The sequence below is a fragment of the Muntiacus reevesi genome, chromosome 15, assembly GCF_963930625.1.
Source record: "Muntiacus reevesi chromosome 15, mMunRee1.1, whole genome shotgun sequence".
NCBI classification, from domain to species: Eukaryota; Metazoa; Chordata; class Mammalia; order Artiodactyla; family Cervidae; genus Muntiacus; species Muntiacus reevesi.
In genome coordinates, this window is record NC_089263.1 from 22,566,489 (window position 1) to 22,589,573 (window position 23,085).

At 42.0% G+C, this 23,085-nt stretch overlaps 1 protein-coding gene across 3 annotated transcripts in view; it reads right to left on the reverse strand.

The window, feature by feature from the left end:
* The window catches only part of ADAMTSL3 (ADAMTS like 3), a 361,288-nt gene that overhangs the window by 96,576 nt on the left and 241,627 nt on the right, over nt 1-23,085 (reverse strand). For all 3 annotated transcript variants that reach the window (XM_065906671.1, XM_065906673.1, XM_065906672.1), the window contains exons 16-17: nt 21,459-21,748; nt 6,633-6,762 (exon numbers count right to left, since the gene is read on the reverse strand). In XM_065906671.1, the coding sequence (XP_065762743.1) occupies nt 6,633-6,762; nt 21,459-21,748 (420 nt within the window). The remainder of the gene's footprint in view (nt 1-6,632; nt 6,763-21,458; nt 21,749-23,085) is intronic.

Below are 23,085 nucleotides of genomic sequence, written 5' to 3' on the forward strand. Positions count from 1 at the left end.
CGAGCCCTCTGGGGTCCAGGCTAAAACCAGGTCCGTGTGGCCCATGTGGCACAGAAGCACTATGAAGACACTGACGACCCGACCACTGAGCCAACGGGTAAGCCAGGGCTGGGTCTGCTCCCAGGGCTCTACTGCATCTGTCCTTCACCTTCACAGGTGAGTAGCTTCGGGTAAACAAAGGCTTCTGGTTGTGGTCAGCAGCAGCTTTTCTTCATAAAGGAGTAAGGAATATGGGTCCTTTTCCATGAATTAAAAGAAAGATGCTCAGTCTCGGTTACCCAGAGGATCCGAACTCTCACTGACCCCAAATGCTGTGGGGCTAAAGCCCAGAAGAACCATAGGTCCAATTCCACTCACCACTTCCCTCTTCTCTTCCTTTCCCAGCCTATGTAGTTATTTTCACCGTTTCCTGGGTGTGATGTTTCCCTTTTTTATACTGTAGCTATGACTGATCTGTATTTGGAGCAGAATGTGAAATTAAAATATGATCTGAATTGGAAGTATATTCATTAACCTATTAATTAGGCTACTAATATATAAAGTTCCAGTAGCTTTAGGGGTGAAGAAAATCACCAATAGTAGATACTCTGACGACAATCAGACCACACAGCTAAATAATTAGAACAACTCAGCTTAACTGTGTAATTTATTAGGAGCAACTTTGGGATGGTCAGTCTTTCAAGAAAGTATGTAACTACTAGAATTGATCAGTGACATAAGGGACTGGAAGGGGAACCATTCTTATTCAAGAAACAGGTAACAATTTCTTATTAAGAGACAATGAACACAGCATTTTTTGTTTTAATTCAAGACCTGGGTAGCAAGTTGGTACAGAAACACTTTACTCTTGCCTTTTGTCTCCCCACTTCCCTGTCTAGCCATGTTGAGTCCTGTCACAGAAGAAGAAGGCTCTTCTTGGACTAGTGGAACCATTATGTAACCCTGCCCGTTTCTCTCTCCTGGAAAAAGCAAACTCCATAAATAGCAGACACTCAGCAGTTAAAGGACAGACCAAAGGGAGTAACCCCAGAAGAGCAAATAAACATACAACGCCCCACCTTGGAGAGTTCAGGCTAATACATCAAACACATTTGCCTCTGGGTAAATAAAGATCTACTGACTGTCCAACCCAATCTCACTGGTAAGTTTCACCCTGGGGTGATATTTTACTGCTATTGCCCTTGGAGTCAGTAAATATTTGTATGGAAAGTATTGTGCAACACCCTGTTCCTGTTATTCCTACACCACTGGTTTCTAGAACCTAAAACATTTTTGTAAACTTACCTTTATTTTGGCATCAACCCTTTGTCTCTGCTGGTTTTTTTCCAAAATAACTCTCAACCTTCAAAACCTTTATTAAACTTGCAACTTTGAAATGAGGAATAGTATTTCTCTTCACATAAAAACAGACCCTTAATTTTGCAAAGTGGCCAAGATATATTGTGTGCTGTATTATTCCCAGCTTGAGAGCTCTGTAGGCAAGACTGCTGAGGCAGATTATGTGCAAGATCCCTGGCTGAGTGATGAGGAACCTGCTCATGGGCCGGTGCATGGATAAACCAGCACGCTCCCTTCAGGAACATAAAGGGACAGTTTCTAGATCTGTAGTCAGATCTTGCCCTAATTTGGTGAGCAAAAGGATGGCACTGCAAACCAAGCTCAGCCCTGCTTTGGCCTCCTCGGCAGGTCAAGCAGAGGCTGGTATTCTTATAACTAAAACAAACCCTGAGCATTTCAAAGGACTCATGAGTAGACATGAAGAAAACTGCAAAAATACTCGACAGAGCCCTGCAGATATGAGTGAAAAATGCAACCTGAAGCATGACTCAACAATGAAAGACTAGAGCTGAAAAGGACCTTGGTGATGATAAAGTCTAACACCTTTGATCAACATGCAGATGAAGAAACTGGGCCCTAAGAGCGAAGGGACATGTCTGAAGTGTCCTGATGGAGGCAGAACTGGCCTCTACTCCAAGCTCCAGATCCATTCCCACTTCTTTCTGCACTGTTAAGATACATCCCTATCATGTGTCCAAGGTTAGGATCCCATTTAACACTGTTGACTTCATATACCAGGGAGCAGAGAGCCACTGATCACTTTTATGGGAGAGTATTAACTTATTTCATGGATAAATTGGATAAGGGCTCCAGGCAGAGGGCCAAGGCCCAGAAGGCATGAAAGAGCAGGAGCATGGGTCAAAGTGAATAATTCAGTGTGACTGCTAGGCAAGTTCAAGTTCCTCTGGGTGTGTGTGAGTGAGTGTGTGTGTATGTGTGTGTGTGTGTGTGTGTGTGTGTGTGTGTGTGCACGCACACATGCGCTGTGATAAGGTGAGAGAAGTCATGAGAGGAAACATGGTTCAAGAACCTAAAACCATGGTCACCAAGGACTTTATCTGCTCTCATGGACTGAACTGCTTTCTTCCAAATGAAGCTGAAGTCCTAACCATGAGAACTCATAAATGTGAACTTATTTGGAAATAGCATCTTTGTAGATGATAGAGTTAGGCTGAGGTCATCAGATGTTGGGCTCTAACTCAATAGGAGCAGTGACCTTATAAAAGGGGAAATTTCAATGCAGAGACCTACAGAAGGAAGATGCTATGAAAACACAGTGGGGATTTCCCTGGTGGTCCAGGAGTGTGGCTAAGACTCCACACTCCCAATGCAGAGGGCCCGGGTTCCATCCCTGGTCAAGGAACTCCATCCCACATGCCACAACTAAGACCTGGTACAGCCAAATAGATAACTAAATATTATAAAAGGAAAACACAGGGGATGCCATCCACACGCTGCTACTGTTTCTGCTGCTAAGTTGCGTCAGTCATATCCGACTCTGTGCGACTCTATAGACAGCAGCCCACCAGGCTCCTCAGTCCCTGGGATTCTCCAGGCAAGAATACTGGAGTGGGTTGCCATTTCCTTCTCCAGTGCATGAAAGCGAAAAGTGAAAGTGAAGTTGCTCAGTCGCATCCAACTCTTCATGACCCCAGGGACTGTAGCCTACCCGGCTCCTCCATCCATGTCCATGGGATTTTCCAAGCAAGAGTACCAGAGTGGGTTGCCATTGCCTTCTCGCATCCACAAGCTAAGGATGCTCAAGCTACCAGAAGTTAGAATAGGTTTTCCCTCAGAGCTGTCAGAAGGAATCAACCTTGATTAAGGGTTTCTAAACTCCCCATGTGTGAGACAGTGAACTTCTGTTGTTTAAGCCACTCAGTTTATGGAACTTTGTTATGGAAGCCCAAGGGAACTAATACGTATGCCAAAGTAAAGAATGTGACTTTTCCACAGGGAAAAGGAAGTCACTGGTGGGTTTTTTGTGGGAGTTCACACGGCCATTCTCTAATTTAGAAGACAGTTTCACAGTCATACGTGTACATACGGATCAGAGCAGGAAACATTACAGGCAGGACTCAAATTTTATGATAAGTGGTCGGGGACATATCTAATTTGGACTCAATCCAAGGACGCTTTCAGATTCACATGCAGGCAGGCTTTAAATGGGGGACACTCAGACGAATTATGGCAGGCTAGCTATTTCGGTTAAGGTAATTAATTAAAAATTTATAATTGATTTCAATATCTCTACCTTTGTTCTCCCCATCTCAGGGTTTTAGCAGTCTCTTTTAAGTGTACTTTTTTTTTTTTTTTTTGGCCATGCAGTGCAGCATGTTGGGAATCTTAGTTCCCCAACCAGGGATCAAACACACATCCCCTGCATTGGCAGCTCGGAGTCTTAATCACTGGACCACCAGGGAAGTCCCCAACTGTAAATTCAATTTATCAAATGCTCCAATGGCTTCCCGGCAACTCTCGGGATCAAGTCCAAATGCCTGCCATGGTCCTACTATGTCTGGTCTCATCTCTGGTCTGGTCTCTCATCTCCTGACTTCCTTTCTGTCAAGTTTCTTGAACACACCAGTTTCTTCCTTTCCTTGGGACCTCTGTATATACTGTTCCTTCTGCCTAGAACACTCCCTCCTCTATGCTTCCCCTGGCCAACTTTCACTCCTCTTTTACATATCAGCTTACATAGAACCCTCAGGGAGGCCTCCTCTGAATGCCTGCACCCAATCCTCAGTCCAAACCAATCTATATTAGGTCCTTATGCAACTCTTGTTCTTGAGACTTTTTCTGTTTCTTTATAGCATGTATTATAATTTAAGTAATATACTTATTTATGTTTGTTTAATTCTTCCTTCTACTCCATCCCAAGACTCAAGTTGAAGGAACCAGATTAAAAACCTTGTAGAGCATGATTCCAATTTCTTGGGACAACAGGTTGAGATATTAAACTATGCTTTTCACCTCCTGCATTTCCCCTTGTCCTTCATCCTGGTCAGACAGGTAATTTCCATCTCACAGAGCCTCACTGGAGGGATGTGGTAGGGGTGGGGGGAGGAGAACAGAAACTAGCTTCTCCAAAAGTATCTAAATCATTGCTTCTGATATTAGATTAAGGAAAAACTGAGAAACCTAAGATGAGTAATTTGGATTCCTAAGGTTTCCAATACTTAACATGAGTGCTATTTCCCGTGAGATAAAGGGGATGTTCCAAATGGACAGAATCTCAGCATCACCTCCCATACACTTGATGTTCTTGGAGTGCTCTGGATAGACTTGATGATAAAGTGGGCATCCTGACTCCCAGTTAGATCAAACCTTCTAATACCCCTACCGTGCTGTGTCTTCTGCCATGTTCTACTAGTATTCTGGTGTGGATGACTCTGGAATTCAGTAAACCTGGCGGCGGAAGTGGGAGGTCTAGGGAAGAAGATTTCCCTATGCTGTTTCTGGGCCTTGCTCACCAAAGTAACTGTGTAGGTCTTTACTGCCTCGTTCCAGTTGAGTACAGCAAGATGGCTCTAGCGTAAGTCAAGAAGTTCCCTGGGGACTTCCCTAGTGGTCCAGTGGTTAAGAATCCTCCTTGCAATGCAGGAGATGCAGATTTGATCCCTGGTCAGAGAACTAAGATTCCACATGCCTAAAGCAACTAAGCCCACACAGCAACCACTGGGCCCTTGCACCACAACTAAAAGAGTCCAAGTGCCACAGTGAAAGATCCCGTGTACTGCAACTAAGACCCTGCGCGACCAAATAAAGATATATATACCACGTGCCACAGTGAAAAGATCCCGTGTGCCGCAACTAAGACCCTATGCGATATATATATAAGTCCTCGTGCCAGAGTGAGAGATCCCATGTGCTGCAACTAAGACCCTGCGCGACCAAACAGAGATATATATATATATATGAGTCCACGTGCCACAGTGAGAGATCCCATGTGCTGCAACTAAGACCCTACGTGACCAAGTAAAGATATATATATATATATATATGTATGTATATAAAGAAGGAGTTTCCCATATTTCCGTAGCTGACAATCTAAGTCAGAAATATAGCAATGGATATAAAATGCTATGCCTGGTTCGCTGTAGATGTGGTCTCCCCAAGGATGAAGCTGGCTTCCTCCAAGACTGAGCAGGTTAGAGACCAAGACCCACAAAGAAAGGACCCATCTGCAGGATGCCCTCACTCACTGGATTCTCACCACCAGCACCCTGAGACCACCAAGGCAGGACTTTCTTCCTCATAGCCAACACATCACATGGAATCAAAATCAGAAAGACCAAGAGACTTCCAGAAGCACAAATTATTTCCTGAATAACCATAAAAATCTATCTTTACTCCTGGATTTAACAAACATAATAAATGTCCTCAATTGCTTAGGATCCCAGACATAATTAAACTTACCTTTAGTGAACGCAGGTACCTAATTAAATGGGTGATAAAATTACTAAGAGACAGAAAGAAAATCCGGCAATGAGGAAGAGAGGAGGTGACTGAGAATGAGCTTTCAACTTTTGGCTTTAAATATATCATAGAAGAGGGGTCAAGATTACACAGTTAAAGGAAACAGAAGAGAAAAAACTGGGGGCTGGATTTTGGAATGTCTTGTGAGAAACTAGTGATGCTGAGTTATAATCCTCTGTAGCTAACAATAGCCAGGGACACAGAAGCATGAGGAAAATCTACCCTTCCTTCTGATAAAAATCCCCAGCATCTTATAAGGACTTAAGAGAGGAAGCAGATTAATTTTTAAGGTCAACCTTTCAGGCCAAGGAGACCAAAATAAGCCAACATCGCCCACTCTTTGGGGACTCTTAACAGTACACCCCACAATCTGAGATCTCTGGTAGGTCAGTGGGAAGGGTGAGAACACACTGGTGTGATTTCTAAGTAATAAGTAGGAGATCACTCAGTTAGTCCACAAATATGGATGGAGCACCTTCTGTGTACCTGTGCTAACTTGACCTCAGAGCCTGTGTTCCCTGATGTGGATTCAGGCAAAGAAGTACCCCTGAAGGGACAAACATGAGACAACAAAACTGCTGAGCTCATGGTGTTGCCAGCAGCAGCCAGTTCACATTCACTCATGTTTGATGCAAACAAAAAGCAGGGTAAAGGGGATTCCTGCTTAATCTAGCAGTATTTGTGCATTTTAGTGAGAATCTGGCTGGCACATAGCTTGAATGGAGAAGGGAGAACTCTGATCTCCTTGGGTGACTCCCCCCTCAGCCTCAATACACATGCGTGATTCTCTGCGGGGAGCAGAAGACTGCACATACCTGGGCGGACAGGGCTCTGTGTTACAAGCCTGGCTCATCGCCGGAGGGCGGTGGACCATATCACACAAGGTGTCATTGACCGTCTGCTGGGTCTGAAGGTGTAAGCACACTGCAATGGCTTCTTGATGGCCTGGAGGTTGGAAAAAGAAAAAAAAAATACGCAAATGACTTAGAATGATTCATTGTGGGGAAAAACGAAAACAGGGTCTTTGAACCCCTCATTCTTAAGCCACTGCCCTTTTGGCTGTATTGCTTGCCTGCATGGTGCATTTCCGGGTCCACATGGAGCAACTGACTGTGGCTTTCCCAAAGTCTCCCAGGCTCTATTATTTCCTCAGTTACTTTGTAAACTCCCAAATGGTCACTTTGAGGAGTCAAAGACCACCCCTGAGACCCCATCCACCGTCACACTGATCTGCGTTTCAAACACACTCACGGCCAGTTCCTGCAAATGAATCATCCGCATGCTCCTTCCAAACATATACAATAATTTCCCTAAGAGGAATTTTCATATCAGTTCCTAAAGAATAACACTTTCTCACATGAGTGGAATCAAACAGTACTTGTCCGCACCTAATGTATACTGGACATGAGTTTGAGTAAACTCTGGGAGTTGGTGATGGACAGGTAGGCCTGGAGTGCTGCAATTCATGGGGTCGCAAATAGTAAGACACGACTGAGCGACTGAACTGAACTGAATGTATATTGGACTGCAAGGAGATCAAACCAGTCAGTCCTAGAGGAAATCAACCCTGAACATTCACTGGAAGGACTGATGTTGAAGCTGAAGCTCCAATACTTTGGCCACCTGATGTGAAGACTCATTAGAAAAAACCCTGATGCTGGGAAAGACTGAAGGCAGGAGGAGATGACAGAGGACAAGATGGTTGGGTGGCATCACTGATTCAATGGGCACGAGTTTGAGCAAGCTCTGGGAGATGGTGAAGGACAGGGAAGCCTGGTGTGCTGCAGTCCATGGGGTTGCAGAGTTGGATATGACAGAGCGACTGAACAACAAATGTATATTGGGATGCATTTTTAAGGTTGTGTTATAGCATGGTTAAATTCATAGAGTCAGAAAGTACTTTGGTAGATGCCAGGGGCAAGATGGGGGCGAGTAAGTGTTAAATGGGGACAGAATTTCAGTTTGTGCTCAGTCGTGTCTGACTCTGTGATCCCATGGACTGTAACCTGCCATGCCTCTGTCCACGGGATTTCTCAGGCAAGAATACTGAAGTGGGTTGCCATTTCCTCCTCCAAGGGATCTTACTGACCCAGGGATCAAACCCTTATCTCCTACATCTCCTGCGTTAGCAGGCAGATTCTTTACCACTAATGCCACCTGGGAAGCCCCTTTTGTACCCAACGGGTTCCAAAATGCAATACAGACAACCAGCTTCCCTGTTCAAATACACACTTTCACAGGCACATTTTTCCTTTGAGGCTAGACAGGTCTGTCTGACTCCAAGGCCTAGTCTCAACCATTATTTTGTTTGTTGAGACAAATTAAAAAAAAAAAAAAAAGATTATTGGGAAATCAGAACTGAGCAAAATATAAATCAAATTTTGATGGAAAAAATCAAATAAAAATTGTAATAGCAATCAACTATGTTATTTGAAATATGCAAACGTATTCAGTTTCATGCAAGAATGTGCGTTCCACATTGCGGTTCTTTTCCCAAATGCCATGTTTCAATTCAACCATTTTACAATATTTCGCAAAATACAGTATGGACCAAAATATATTTAAAATATATATTCGAGATGTTGAGTTCTTTTCCCTAAATTTCTTTGCTTTCTTCAGTTGTAATCTTACACTCCTGGGCATAGCAGGTTGCAGTCTTAAATCTCCATGCATCTTCCAATGAATTTTTTTTTAATAAACACTAACTTGAAACATGAAGAGACACTGCTACAACATTATAACTCAGGTTCCTCCCTATAAATGTTGAACTTTCTTACTAATTTTACAGGAACACAGATGTTCATTTTCTAGCAAGTTTCATTTCTTTTTAATCTGAGAAAAATGCAGTTGTCTTTCACATATATTCTAATTTATAACCAGAATTATTTACAAAATACACTTGAAGACTATTTTGGAACATGAGTGGGTGGATCTGAAAGCACCAAAGTTACCTCATTTTAACCATTTTTATGAAATTTCACAATAGTGACAAAGCAAGTTTACTCAAATTAACCATTTTTATGGAATTTCACAATAGTTGTGACAAATTAAAGCAAGTTTACTCAAAAGAATATAAAAGTTTAATGAGGAATTTAGGATACTTATTGAGGTGGAATGTATTTTCCAAAGATGGCCATGAGAATATCTCCCATCCCTCACACTGAACCTATGACATGACTTCACCACTTTCCACTTCAAGAGATTTGAGCAAACCTTTATCCTCAAAAGAAAAAAGTTATAAAGATAAGTTTACTTCATCTCATTTTTAACAAAATTTGGACAGTAATCACAAATACACATTTAGAAGATATAAGATAAATCAAGTGTTGAAATTTCAATGCAATTTCTCTAATAAATCCTTTGGTAGCATGAGGCAACATTCTTCACTTCACAGTTGACTTCTGCAATGTCATAATATGAGGGTTATTTTATTTTTTGGCAAAAAATATCTAAAGCCTACATCAAGAAATGAATTCATAATTAAAGGGTAGAAACACAGACGCTAAGAGGGGAAGCAGAGCCAATAAATGAGCTAATACATTCTCTTTTGTTGGTTTAAGGTTAGTTCAAGTTGGGTTTCTTGCAAATAAATCTTGACTAATTCAACATGCCAAGTAACACATCTCTCTCTCACACACACACACACACACTAAGAAATACTCGGAGCAACAAAAACAAAAAATTCTACAGTCAGAACCTTTAAGGTGTTACCCAGTATTTAATATAGTAAATTATTTTTTAAAAGTTGGAAAATGATTTGAATAAGAAAATTATGTTGATATAATAAACAAATGGCCTTTGGCATTCAGAAATAGATGCAATATGCTTTTTTAAGCAGAGGAACATTAACAAAAATTGTTTCTATATTAGTCTATAAAGAAAACTGTATTAAATTCCACAACCTAGAAATAATGTAGGCAATATTCCTTGACTATAATAGAATCCAACTATAAATGAAAAATAAACAATTAAACCCCCCAATCTGAACATCAGAATTTAAAAATAATCATTTCCGATAAGTGGCACTAGTGGTAAAGAATCCACCTGCCAATGCAGGAGGTGCAAGAGAGGTGGGTTCAACCCCTGGATGGGAAAGAGCACCTGGAGAAGGAAATGGCAACCTGTCCCAGTATTCTTGCCTGGAGAACCCCATGTACAGAGAAGACTGGTGGGTTACAGTCCATGGGGCCTCAAAGAATCAGACACGACTGAGTGACTGAGCACACACACACAAAACTCCTAGGTTAAAAACAGTAACTAAGCTACACAGTGTTTGACAAGGAAAAGGGGCTGAGGAGGGCTTAAAGCAACAGGAGATTAGATGAACAATGCTTGATGATGCTATTAATATCATCAAGAAATGGATGACTTTTTCCCAAGAAAATCTAAATTATGAAACTCACTTTAAAATTCAGTTCAGTTCAGTTCAGTCACTCAGTCATGTCCAACTCTGCGACTTCATGGACCACAGCATTCCAGGCCTCCCTGTCTATCACCAGCTCCCGGAGTCTGCTCAAACTCATCTTGATTGAGTTGGTGATGCCATCCAACCCTCTCATCCTCTGTTGTCCCCTTCTCCTCTGCCTTCAACCTTTCCGAGAATCAGGGTCTTTTCAAATGAATCAGATCTTCCCATCCGGTGGCAAAAGTATTAGAGTTTCAGCTTCAACATCAGTCCTTCCAATGAACACTCAGGACTGATCTCCTTTAGAATGGACTGGATGGATCTCCCTGAAGTCCAAGGGGCTCTCAAGAGTCTTCTCCAACACCACACTTCAAAACGATCAATTCTTCGGCACTCAGCTTTCTTTATAGTCCAACTCTCACATCCACACATGACCACTGGAAAACCCATAGCCTTGACGAGACGAATCTTTGTTGGCAAAGTAATGTCTCTGCTTTTTAATACGCTGTCTAGGTTGGTCATAACTTTACTTCCAAGGAGCAAGTGTCTTTTAATTTCATTGCTGCAATCACCATCTGCAGTGATTTTGAAGTCCCCCACAATAAAGTCAACCACTATATCCACTGTTTCCCCATCTATTTCCCATGAAGTGTTGGAACCAGATGCTATGATCTTAGTTTTCTGAACACTGAGCTTTAAGCCAACTTTTTCACTCTCCTCTTTCACTTTCATCAAGAGGCTCTTTAGGTCTTCTTCATTTTCTGCCTAAGGTTGGTGTCATCTGCATATCTGAGGTTATTGATATTTCTCCTGGCAATCTTGATTCCAGCTTGTGCTTCATCCAGCCCAGCATTCCTCATGATGTACTCTACATATAAGTTAAATAAGCAGGGTGACAATATACAGCCTTGATGTACTCCTGTTCCTATTTGGAAACAGTCTGTTGTTCCATGTCTAGTTCTAACTGCTGCTTCCTGACATGCATACAGGTTTTTTAAGAGGCAGGTCAGGTTGTCTGGTAATCCCATCTCTTGCAGAATTTTCCACGTTTATTGTGATCCACACAGTCAAAGGATTTGGCATAGTCAATAAGGCAGAAATAGATGGCTTTCTGGAACTTCCTTGCTTTTTCAATGATCCAGCGGATGTTGGCAATTTGATCTCTGCTTCCTCTGCCTTTTCTAAAACCAACTTGAACATCTGGATGTTCATGGTTCCCATATTGCTGAAGCCTGGCTTGGAGAATTTTGAGCATCACTTTACTAGCGTGTGAGATCAGTGCCATTGTGCAGTAGTTTGAGCATTCTTTGGCATTGTCGTTCTTTGGGACTGGAATGAAAACTGAGCTTTTCCAGTCCTGTGGCCACTGCTGAGTTTTCCATATTTGCTGGCATATTGAGTGTAGCACTTTCACAGCATCATCTTTTAGGATTTGAAACAGCTCAACTGGAATTCCATCACCCCCCACTAGCTTTGTTCATAGTGATGCTTCCTAAGCCCCACTTGACTTCACATTCCAGGATGTCTGGCTCTAGGTGAGTGATCACACAATTGTGATTATCTGGATCATGAAGATCTTTTTTATACAGTTCTTCTGTGTATTCTTGCCACCTTTTCTTAATATCTTCTGCTTGTGTTAGGTCCATACCATTTCTGTCCCTTATTGAGCCCATCTTTGCATGAAATGCTCCCTTGGTATCTCTCATTTTCTTGAAGAGATCTCGTCTTTCCCATTCTATTGTTTCCCTCTATTTCTTTGCACTGATCACTGAGGAAGCCTTTCTTATCTCTTCTTGCTATTCTTTGGAATTCTTCATTCAAATGGGTATCTCTTTTCTTTTCATTTCTCTTCTTTTCACAACTATTTGTAAGGCCTCCTCAGACAGCCATTTTGGTGTTTTGCATTTCTTTTTCTTGGGGATGGTCTAGATCCCTGTCTCCTCTACAATGTCACAAACCTCTGCCCATAGTTCATCAGGCACTCTATCAGATCTAGTCCCTTAAATCTATTTCTTACTTCCACTGTATGTGGCTGCAGGGTGCTGGAGCGGCAAGCAACTGAGAGGAGATACTCTACATCCAAGGTCAGTAGTGGTGGCCCTGAGGAGATACCCCATGTGCAAGGTAAGGAGCAGCAGCTGCACTTTGCTGGAGCAGCCATGAAGAGATATCCCACGTCCAAGGTAAGAGAAACCCCAGTAAGATGGTAGGCACTGAGAGAGGGAATCAGAGAGCAGACAGATTGAAACCACAAACAGAGAAAACTAACCAATCTAATCACATGGAACATAGCCTTGTCTAACTCAATGAAACTAAGCCGTGCCATGTAGGGCCACCCAAGATGGACGGGTCTTGGTGGAGAGTTCTGACAAAAGGTCGTCCATTGGAGAAGGGAATGGCAAACCACTCCAGTATTTTTACCTTGAGAACCCCATGAACAGTATGAAAAGGCCAAAGGATAGGACACTGAAAGATGAATTCCCCAGACCAGTAGGTGCCCAATATGCTCCTGGAGATCAGTGGAGAAATAGCTCCAGAAAGAATGAAGAGACGGAATCAAAGCAAAAACAACACCCAGTTGTGGGTGTGACTGGTGATGGAAGCAAGGTCCGATGCTCTAAAGAGCAATACTGCATAGGAACCTGGAATGTTAGGTCCATGAATCAAGGCAAACAGGAGACAGCAAGAGTGTACATCGACATTTTAGGAATCAGCAAACTAAAATGGACTGGAATGGGTGAATTTAACTCAGATGACCATTCTATCTACTACTGTGGGGCAAGAATCCCTTAGAAGGAATGGAGTAGCCATCATAGTCAACAAGAGTCTGAAATGCAGTACTTGGATGGAATCGCAAAAATGACAGAATGATCTCTGTTCGTTTCCAAGGCAAACCATTTAATATCATGGTAATCCAAGTCTATGCCCCGACCAATAATGCTGAAGAAGCTGAAGTTGATCGGTTCTATAAGACCTATAGGACCTTTTAGAACTAACTCCCAAAAAAGATGTCCTTTTAATTACAGGGCCCTGGAATGCAAAAGTAGGAAGTCAAGAAACACCTGGAGTAACAGGTAAATTTGGCCTTGGAGTACAAAAATGAAGCAGGGCAAAGTTTTGCAAAGAGAACACAGTGGTCATAGTAAACACTGTCTTCCAACAACACAAGACTCTACACACAGATATCACCAGATGGCCAAAACCAAAACCAGACTGATTATATTCTTTGCAACCAAAGATGGAGAAGCTCTATACAGTCAGCAAAAACAAGACCGGGAGCTGACTGTGGCTCAGATCATAAACTCCTTATTGCCAAATTCAGATTTAAAAGAAGAAAGTAGGAAAAACAACTAGACCATTCAGGTATGACCTAAATCACTTCAAAATTAAGAGTTTGTATATGACAGTAAGTGGGGAGGGGACTTGGAAATGATCTTACAGATCCAGCAACAATTCCCCTCCCAATCCTGCCCCCAAGAGGGAAAAATAACTGAATTTATATAGTTGTAGAAACAAATTCTTTCAGACTTTTTAAAGAGATGTCATCTATGATAGGAACTATTTAAGATTATTGAAAGGTATGGAAAACTCCAATTCATTAAAAAAAAACAAACTAGTATAAACCTGATGACAAAAATCTATAAAAGAGTAAAAACAGATCTACTTAATATAGTGTTGCCTTACACAATTTTACATGACAGATGCAAGCCTAGGGCCATATTGAAAAGGATAGTTAGCATATGTTTTCCTCTCTGCTGATTAACCAGTATGATAGAATAAATACTACTATAAACTCTCAGGCAATGAAAAAAAGGAGAAGCATAATATCATATGGACCCAGAGGAATGCCATTTTGGTGTTAAAATGCAAGTTTTATGGCACTCCAAATAGATGAGTTCTTTTTAGGAGCCAGTTGAGAAGACAGCTGGTAAAAATTAAGGATTGTTAAAAACCATTTGGCCTCATGAAGGGCATCATAAACATTAGTGGAGCCTGAGAGGAAGTGATCAATTATATCAAGAGTAGCTGAAAGAAACTCCAGCTCAAGGCTTGTTCAGATTTGAAGGGATTTGAAGAGAACAAAATGGTGACTGCTAATGCACCATGTCGGAAACACATCTCCATGGGGAGTATGCCCAAATGTGCCCATGGTGGGTCAATTCAGCTTTCAGATGCCTTTCCCATTTGCAGGAAGGCATTCTTGTACTCCACCATGCTCAGTGGAGGCTACCAACTTGCATCAATATCATTCATATCTAAATGCAAAATCCTAAATTAAATATGGGGTTAGCCAAAAAATTCATTTGAGTTTTTTTCCATAACATCTTACAGAAAAATCTGAACGAACCTTTTGGTCAACCCAATAGTAGCACACTTTAGTCAAGTCAAGAGTATAATAAAAAAATTACATTGTGACTTCAAACCATGGGCATTCACCAATCAAATCATTCACTCACAAATATTCACACACGCTCAACCAGAAACAAACAGATAGGAACTTCCTATGATCCAGCAGATAAACCCACCAGCCCATCCAGCAGATAAATCCATCCACCCAGGCCTTTCCCTTGCCAGTTTCCATTAGGAGATGCAACTCTAACTAGTTAAGGTTGAATTCCACAAGCACGCTTTAGATTTCACTCCCTTCCATCATAGGAAGTTTGTTGACACTTTGCCTTTCGCTTTCATTCTGGAACTTTCTCATTGCCTTTTTTTAAAAGAAAATTATTAATTTGGCTGTGCTGGGTCTTTGCAAGATCTTTAGTTGCAGCATGCAGGAACTAGTTCCCTGACCAAGGCTCCCTGCACTGGAAGTGTGGAGTCTTAGCCACTGGACCACCAGGGAAGTCCCCTCTCATTGCCTTTTAAATGCACCTGGACTCTCTGTCATGAAGTGACAGCACACACACAGCCTTCCCTTAACAAACCATGCCTTCTAGCCATCTTCCTCTCTGTGGGCCCCCTGACATCTCTTTTTATCCCTTTTAATCCCTTTTTTACAATACAACTGGACTAACCTTTCTGAAATAAACATTTCATCTTTAATTTCCATTTTAATGACTTGGATGACTTCTCATTGTTCTTAGGATAAAGACCCAAAGGAACATGGGCCGTAAGACCTTCACTGTCTGGCCCCTGCTTTCCTTTACAGCATCATCTCATATTAAACCCCATCTTTCTCAATACACTATAAGTGCCCAACTTCTTCAGCTCCTGGAATTTCCCATGTGCCCTCTTGCCACCTAGCACCCTTCCACATGATCCTTTTCCTGCTGGAAATTCTCTTTGTATCACTGTCTCAAACTTCTCTTTTGCTTAATTAACTTCTCATCTTTCAGACTTAAAGTTCAAATGTAATTGTTCTTAGGGAATCTTTTCCTGACTTCCCAAATTAGGTCAAATTCTTCCTATTGTGTGCTTTCATAGCATCATATACTTCTCTGTAAAATTTGTTTCTAGTTATTTTTTGGTCACACCACATGAAATGTGGGATCTTAGTTCCTTGACCATTGATCGAACCTGTGCCCCCTGTGATGAAAGTGCAGATTCTTAACCACTGGAGCGCCAGGCAAGTCCCAACCACGTGCTTTTTTGTAGCTGCAATAGCCAGCTGTAAGTTTACACATATGTGTGTGTGATTATGTGATGAACACATTTCCCCCTCTAGATCTGAGTTGCAGAGGTGGGAACTATTTGTCTCTATCACCTAGGTCAGTACCTTGCACAAAAAAACACAATAAATATTTGTAGGATGTTGTTTTCAAATGAAACAATAAGAGAGATTCCTGCTACTGTCAAGGCCAATTCAAAGTTGGCATCATCTATCGTATTTACTGTTGTTCTTACAATTCTGGACAGTGCAATGAGAGATAAAACCTAAACAGGATAAACAACAATTGGAAAGAGAAAATCATCATTAAATGCAGATGATGATTTCCTTGAGGAATTCAAAGAATGCACTTGGCACAGTTAGATGCATTAAGGGGTTCAGCAATTTAGTCCGTTTTCTTTTAAAAGGAAAAAACAATATTCTAAGATGAATAACTTCCTATATTATAAACTATATTATAAACTCTTATATTATCCCACCAACATTTATAACACACATGTGTCAGGCACAGTGATCAAACACTTCTCCAACATAACTTTGCTTAAGAATCACATTTAATCCTTTCATTAATCCTAATAATGTAGGTGTGGCTCTTTTCCTTTTACAAAAATAAACCTCTGCAAATTTAAACAACTAGCCCAAAGGGAGGGGCAGAACTATGGTTCAAAATGAGGCCAGAAAAGTCCACATCTGTGGACTAGCGTGTGATTTTAGAAAACACAAAGGGAGAAATTGAAGGTCATAAATGCAGCAAATAATATAAGACACAAGAGAAAATGTTAGTGAGGAATGTTTATGGTGTGCATGTGTGTGTGTTCAGTCATTAAGTCGTATCTGACTCTTTGCGACCCCATGAACTGTAGCCTTCCAGGCTCCACTGTCCATGGGAATCTCCAGGCAAGATGACTAGAGTGGGTTGCCATTTCCTCCTCCAGGGGATCTTCCCCACCAAGGAATCAAACCTGCATCTCTTATGTCTCCTGCACTGCAGGTGGATTCTTTACCACTGGTGCCACCTGGGAAGCCCATGTTGATAGTGTAGTAAATTACAAAACCTTATCAGTGGGTATTTAAAAGCATAACTTTAAATAACTTTCAGGATGTACATACACATATAACATAATGCTGTATATCATATACTTACATACACTCTGGAGACTGGAAATTGAGTATGTTGGCATTCTTTACACTTTTGGGAATTGAGAAAGAATTGTTGCCACTCCAGTATAAAAGCAGACTTGTAAAAGATTCTTAAACATCAATGGTTACAACAAATTGATTTACTTTTATTTCCTGTATGATGTGAAAGCAAGTTAAGACTATACAAATATACAATATCAGGATGGGAATCAGAGGTTTATCTTTTTGAAAATATATCACTTGCCTATCTTATTTTTCTACCAGAAACAAGAATGCTGAAATAACTGCATGCCTGTGGAAACTTTATTTTCCTGTGGTTTCCAGTCATTGCAGACTTACCCTCCCTGTTATCCAGGATGAGGGTTAAAATCCACATGCAAAACCACACATAAGTGGGCTTGCAGAGGCTGAGCCTCTAAAACCACATGAAGATGGATTACAGGGAGGCAAGTGTCACTGCCTATAAGCAATGCAGTAGGGACAGTAGAGCCAACATAACCGAGAGCGGTGCTCCCTCGGGACGAGGACCGTGCCTTCATTCTACATCATGGTACTGAGCCTGGAACTGAGTGGAGAGCATAGAGTCCAGCACAGAGCAGGTGTTCAGTTTCCTGCATTTAGAGGATTTTATAACCCTCCAAGCATTCCAAGTATTCAATAGAATTGAGATATATATTTAAAATGAAATTTTAAGCTTGAACTCAAGAAATTAAAAACATTAAGAAAATATAAGCCTGAACCCAAGAAATTAAACCATTGCTTTTTTCAAGGTGAAGAATCTTACTATAAGCACTTAGAGTTCAATCCCTCAATAAAGAAGTTGTCCACTCTCTATTTTGGACTGTGTGATACACTCTGACTCTCAGCTTCCCTAGCCATACCGTTTGGGTTCATGGGCATGCAAGGTTCATCTCATGATATTATCCTGAACTACACAACACCGGATAGCCTCACAAGGCTAAATTCTGTTTTAACTGAGAGTTGAAAGAATAGCAAGCTGAGCCCTGTTAAAATTTCCAAAATGTGTTCCAGTTATGCAAGAGGATGTCAGAAACAAATAGACACCATCCCATCCACCATGTGAATACTGAAATGCACTTCTAACATGTGCAAGGCCTTTCTCTCCTCACAGTTGGCCAAAAGGCCCACAGTGCCAATAAGGATAAATTGAACTGGTCAAGTTTTACAAAACTTGTATGCCTTAAACAGATCCAGAAATCATTTTACTACTCTTAACTATATATCCAAGAGAAATGAAGATGTACGTCTACACAGTAATGTGTACATGAATGTTCAGAGCAGTTTTAGGCATAGTATCCAAGAAGACATGTGAATAAACCAAAATCTAACTGATGAATGGATAAATATGGACATATCCATACAATGGAATAGGCTTATGTTACTACATGGATGAATCTTGAGAGCACACTAAATGAAAGAAGGTGGTCACAAAGATTGCTTACTGTGTGATTCCATTTATATGAAACATCCAGAAGAAATAAAAAGTAGATTAGTAGTTGTGAGAGGCTGCTGGTAGCAAGAAAATGGGGGTTTGAGAGGAAATAGGGGGGTGTGATTTCTTAAGGGTACAGGGTTCTTTTGGGGTCAAAGTGTTCTATAATTGTTTTGATGGGGTCTTCCCTGGTGGTCCAGCGGCTAAGAATCTACCTTGCAATGCAAGGGACAGGAGTTTGACCCCTGATTGGGCAACTAAGCCTGTGTGCTGCAATCAGAAGAGTCTGTGCGCTGCATGAAAGATCACACATGGCACAACTAAGACCCAATGCAGCCAAATATATCAGTGTTAAAAGAAGATTGTGATGATGGGTACACAACTTTGTGAATATAACAAAAAACACCACGTTGTATACTTCAGATATATAAATTGTATGGTATGTGAATTATATCTTAATATAGTTGTTACCAAAAAAACAGAAAATCATGCCAGGGGGTCCAGGCCTCCTGGAGGTGGAACCCAGGGCTGTCTTGGTGGGCACTGGGAACATAGCAGATCCAAACATTTTGGCATCAGGCTCCAAAAATGAGGTCTAAGAGACTCTCTCAACTGAATCAGAATTCATCTTGTCAACTTTCCTCGGGCGACTCTATGTGGTCTGTTAAGTTCCAAGGACCCAATATGCCATGCTTTCCCATCTGGAGGGCCTTCTTGGTCAGGAAAAAACTGAAATCAAGGATGACAGAGTACTAGATGCAAGACTAATTCTACCAGTGGCAGTATTCAAAAGCCTGAGATTAATACAATAGATTTGGAGGTATGCAAGCAATAGCCGGGGGCTTCCCAGGTGGTACTAGTGGTAAAGAAAGTGCAGTCACTCAGTCGTGTCTGACTCTTTGAGACCCCATGAACAGCAGCCCACCTGGCTCCTCTGTCCATGGAATTCCTTAGGCAAGAATACTGAAGTGGATTGCCATTTCCCTGCCTGCCAATGAAGGAGATGTAAGAGACTCAGGCTCGATCCCTGGGTCTGAAAGATCCCCTGGAGAAGGGCATGGTAACCCACTCCAGTATTCTTTTCTGGGGAATCCCATAGACAGAGGAACCTGGCAGGCTATAGTCCATGTGGTCACAAAGAGTCAGACACAATTGACTGAGCAGGCATGCACGTATGCATGACTATCTCTGGAGGGCTTCCCTCGACTCATCAGGAGAGTACCAGTTCTCAGATTACGAAGGGCATATCAGTCTTAAGGCTCACAAGGTATAACAGAAAACATGTCCAGGACCCTGAACCCAGAGGTTTGGGCCAAAGCAGACATGAAAGTGAGGAGGAAAGTGAGACTTCTATTCCTGGGAGGGAAGAGACACAGCAGACATTTAGTGTTGGGTGAAGCAGGCTAAACTGCTGGCTAATTGAGGTGGGCTTCTAGGAAGCAGGGAGAAGCAAGCAAGAGAGAGAGAGAATCTGGAGGCAGAGAAGAGTTATTTTCCTAATTACACAGGGATACCACCATTTGATCCCTGGGGGCTCAGACGGTAAAGTATCTGCCTACTATGTGGGAGACCTGGGTTCAATCCCTGGGTCGGGAAGATCTCCTGGAGAAGAAAATGGCAACCCACTGCAGTATTCTTGCCTGGAAAATCCCATGGATGGAGGAGTCTGGTAGGCTACAATCCATGGGGTTGCAAAGAGTCAGACATGACTGAGTGACTTCACTTTCACCACCATATGAAAGACAGTAGCTTAATTGAGCCCTAGGGGTAAAGCACATGCCATTTCACCTGGGTTTACTGATGGGCTGGTGTCCAGGATGGGTGGATTTACAGGTTGAACTACACAGGAATGAGAAAGACAGATACCTCAAGTCACAGCGACTGGATGGCAAGAACAGAAAATGCACTCCACCTGCCTGGGGAAGAGGCCAGGGCACAATGACTGGTATACGAGCTCTTAAGACCTGATGGGGAGTGCCTAGTAAAGGGTGCAGGGCTGCCAGGAGGAGTGGAGCAGGCTGTTGAGCCAACTGCCTCCTAAGGCAGCAGCTTCCTTAGCTTTCCCACCACTGGCTGGCACTGAAGTCAAAGCATTTCTTTCTTTCTTTCTTTCTTTTTTCTTTGACCATGCCACAGAGCATGTAGGATCATAGTTCCCTGACCTGGAATCAAACCCATGCCCCCTTGCAGTGGAAGTGCATGATCTTAACAACTGGACCACCAGGGAAGTCTGGTTAGAACATTTCTAGCCCCCAACTTCAGCCACGACAGCTGACTGGAAGGCACAGTGAGAGTCATGTGAGAGGATGTCAGGGGCCTGGGCTGCTGAGAGAGGAGTCCCCTTCGTGTCAGTAGAGGATCTTGGTTTCCCACTGATTATTTCTGTCCTTTTACTTCCAGCAGAGACAGAATGACTATCTGGACTTCTCTCTGCTCCTTCACTCCCTTTTGAATCCTGGAATGCTTGAAGCACCTTGGGGCTAATTTCCACCCCAAGGGGGCCACCTGACAATATGACCACTTCCTAGTCCTATCAGGGTCCCTGGCTATGTGTACACACATGTACACACACATAAATCATGGTGATCAGTTTGCTCCATACTGGTTTCTGGTTCAATGTGCAGGTATGAACCTAAAATATTTTCTGAGGATAACTTCTGAGCATCAGATAAGGCAGTCCCAGGCTGCCTCATTCTGTAATTCCGACTTATGCACAACACTACCTCAACTAATCATTTCTTGCATTTTCCTATTTATTCTCTACCAGTCGGTGACCTCTGTAACCATCTCAGTTAGGCAAATGCTTAGGAACACAGGAACACAGGATCTAGTCCCACTGTCCTTTATCTTTCTAAAATAATGATGATGAAAACTGAAAGAAAGAAAAGGCACAGTTTTCAATTATTCAAATGACTTCTCCTCCTTTGGACTTCTGCTAGTTTGTAGATGAGGCTTTACCGGTTTAGTATTGTTATTTCTCAAACCATCAGCAATGCCAGACACAGCTGTGCCTTAAGTAAAAGATCAAATACCTCCCAGACAGGTGGCGGTGCAGGGGGTGAAGCCAGCATATTCCCAGTCGTAGGTCGTCTCACTGTCCTGCTCCTGCAGGGAGGCGGCCAGCTCTCGGGTGGCGGGGCTCTCATCACAGGGCTGCAGGAGGCAGGGCCGCTCTGTGGGCAGCCGGGGGCCCTCACACTCTTCCTCTGGCAGCTCAGTCTCAGTTTGCGTGAAGGTCAGGAGCACGCGGCACTTCACCTCTCGCACCTGAACACCTAGTCCACATGTGGCACTGCAGGGGGACCAGGGCTCCGGAACAAACCTGCAGGCAACCGGGGAGCCCCAAGGGTCGGAGCAGGGGGGGACACGGGCCATCAGTCCAAAGAGATCACAAAGCGGGAGTGACAAGCATTCTATGAAGGAAAAAAGTAATTTCATTCAGAGAGGATTCAATGTTTAGGAGGCTGTCCTTTTGTTGGTGACTGAAAATGTGTCATGGACAAATGTTCCAACCTCATCAGCAACAGAAAGAAGCTTTTACCAGAGATACACTGAACTTTTGCACCTATTTTATTTAATTCAAATTCTGTGCTCTGACCTTTGCATATCATCATTAAAAGGTTTTCTGTAAGATTTGGTCATAATAAATCATGTAGAGATAATTCCTACTCTGAGTTCTTTTATAACATGGAGATGTTCACCAGTATTTATTCAAGAAAGCTTTTTGGCTCTTACCCTGTCTTAACAGGCAGAGTTTTATTAAAATGTCTTGATATTTAGGAACAAAACTTTAGGATAACAAATGCTTTCTGCAAAGCGGTGGTGGTGGTTTAGTCACTAAGTTGTGTCCAACTCTTGCAACCCCATGGACTGTAGACCACCAGGCTCCTCTGTCCATCAGATTCTCCAGGCAAGAATTCTGGAATGGGTTGCTTAGAGAATTCCATGAACAGAAGAGCCTGGCGGGCTACAGTTTATGGGGTCTCAAAGAGTTGGACATGACTGAGCAACTAAACAATATACAACATTTTCATAAATAACAACACACAAAACTTCTGAATTTTCTTGAAACTATCATAGCTGTTGCCCAATCTGACTGAATAAAGCATGTATTTCTTATCCTGAATCTTTATCTACTAAATCACAGGGTATCCTCCTTTGGCCTATAGGTCAAATCCCATCCACTTATTTCTGCACAGCCTACCTGCTAAGAATGATTTTCATAGTTTTAAATGGATGGGGGAAAAAAAGGATAATATTTTGTGTCATGTAAAAATGACATAAAATTCAATGTGTGTCCATAACTAAAGATTTATTGGAATACAGTCATGGTCACTTGTTCAGCCTTGTTTATGGTTGCTTTTGTGTTACGTGCCAGGTCTGAGGATTTGCAATATAGACTATTTGGCTGGCAAAACCTAAGATATTTATTATTTGGCTCCTTATAGAAAATGTTTACTGATTCCTGCACTGAATTTAAGACACAGACTCCATCGGGACATATATTTTTAAGACAATCTGAAGCAACACTTACATCATGAGATACTAATAAGTGATAGGCTGGAAAGAGAGCAGTGATTGAGTAAGTCTGGAAAACTCTGTTTTCAATAATGTTCAATAGGTTTATTTACGGAAAAATTTTTCCCATAACTATGATAT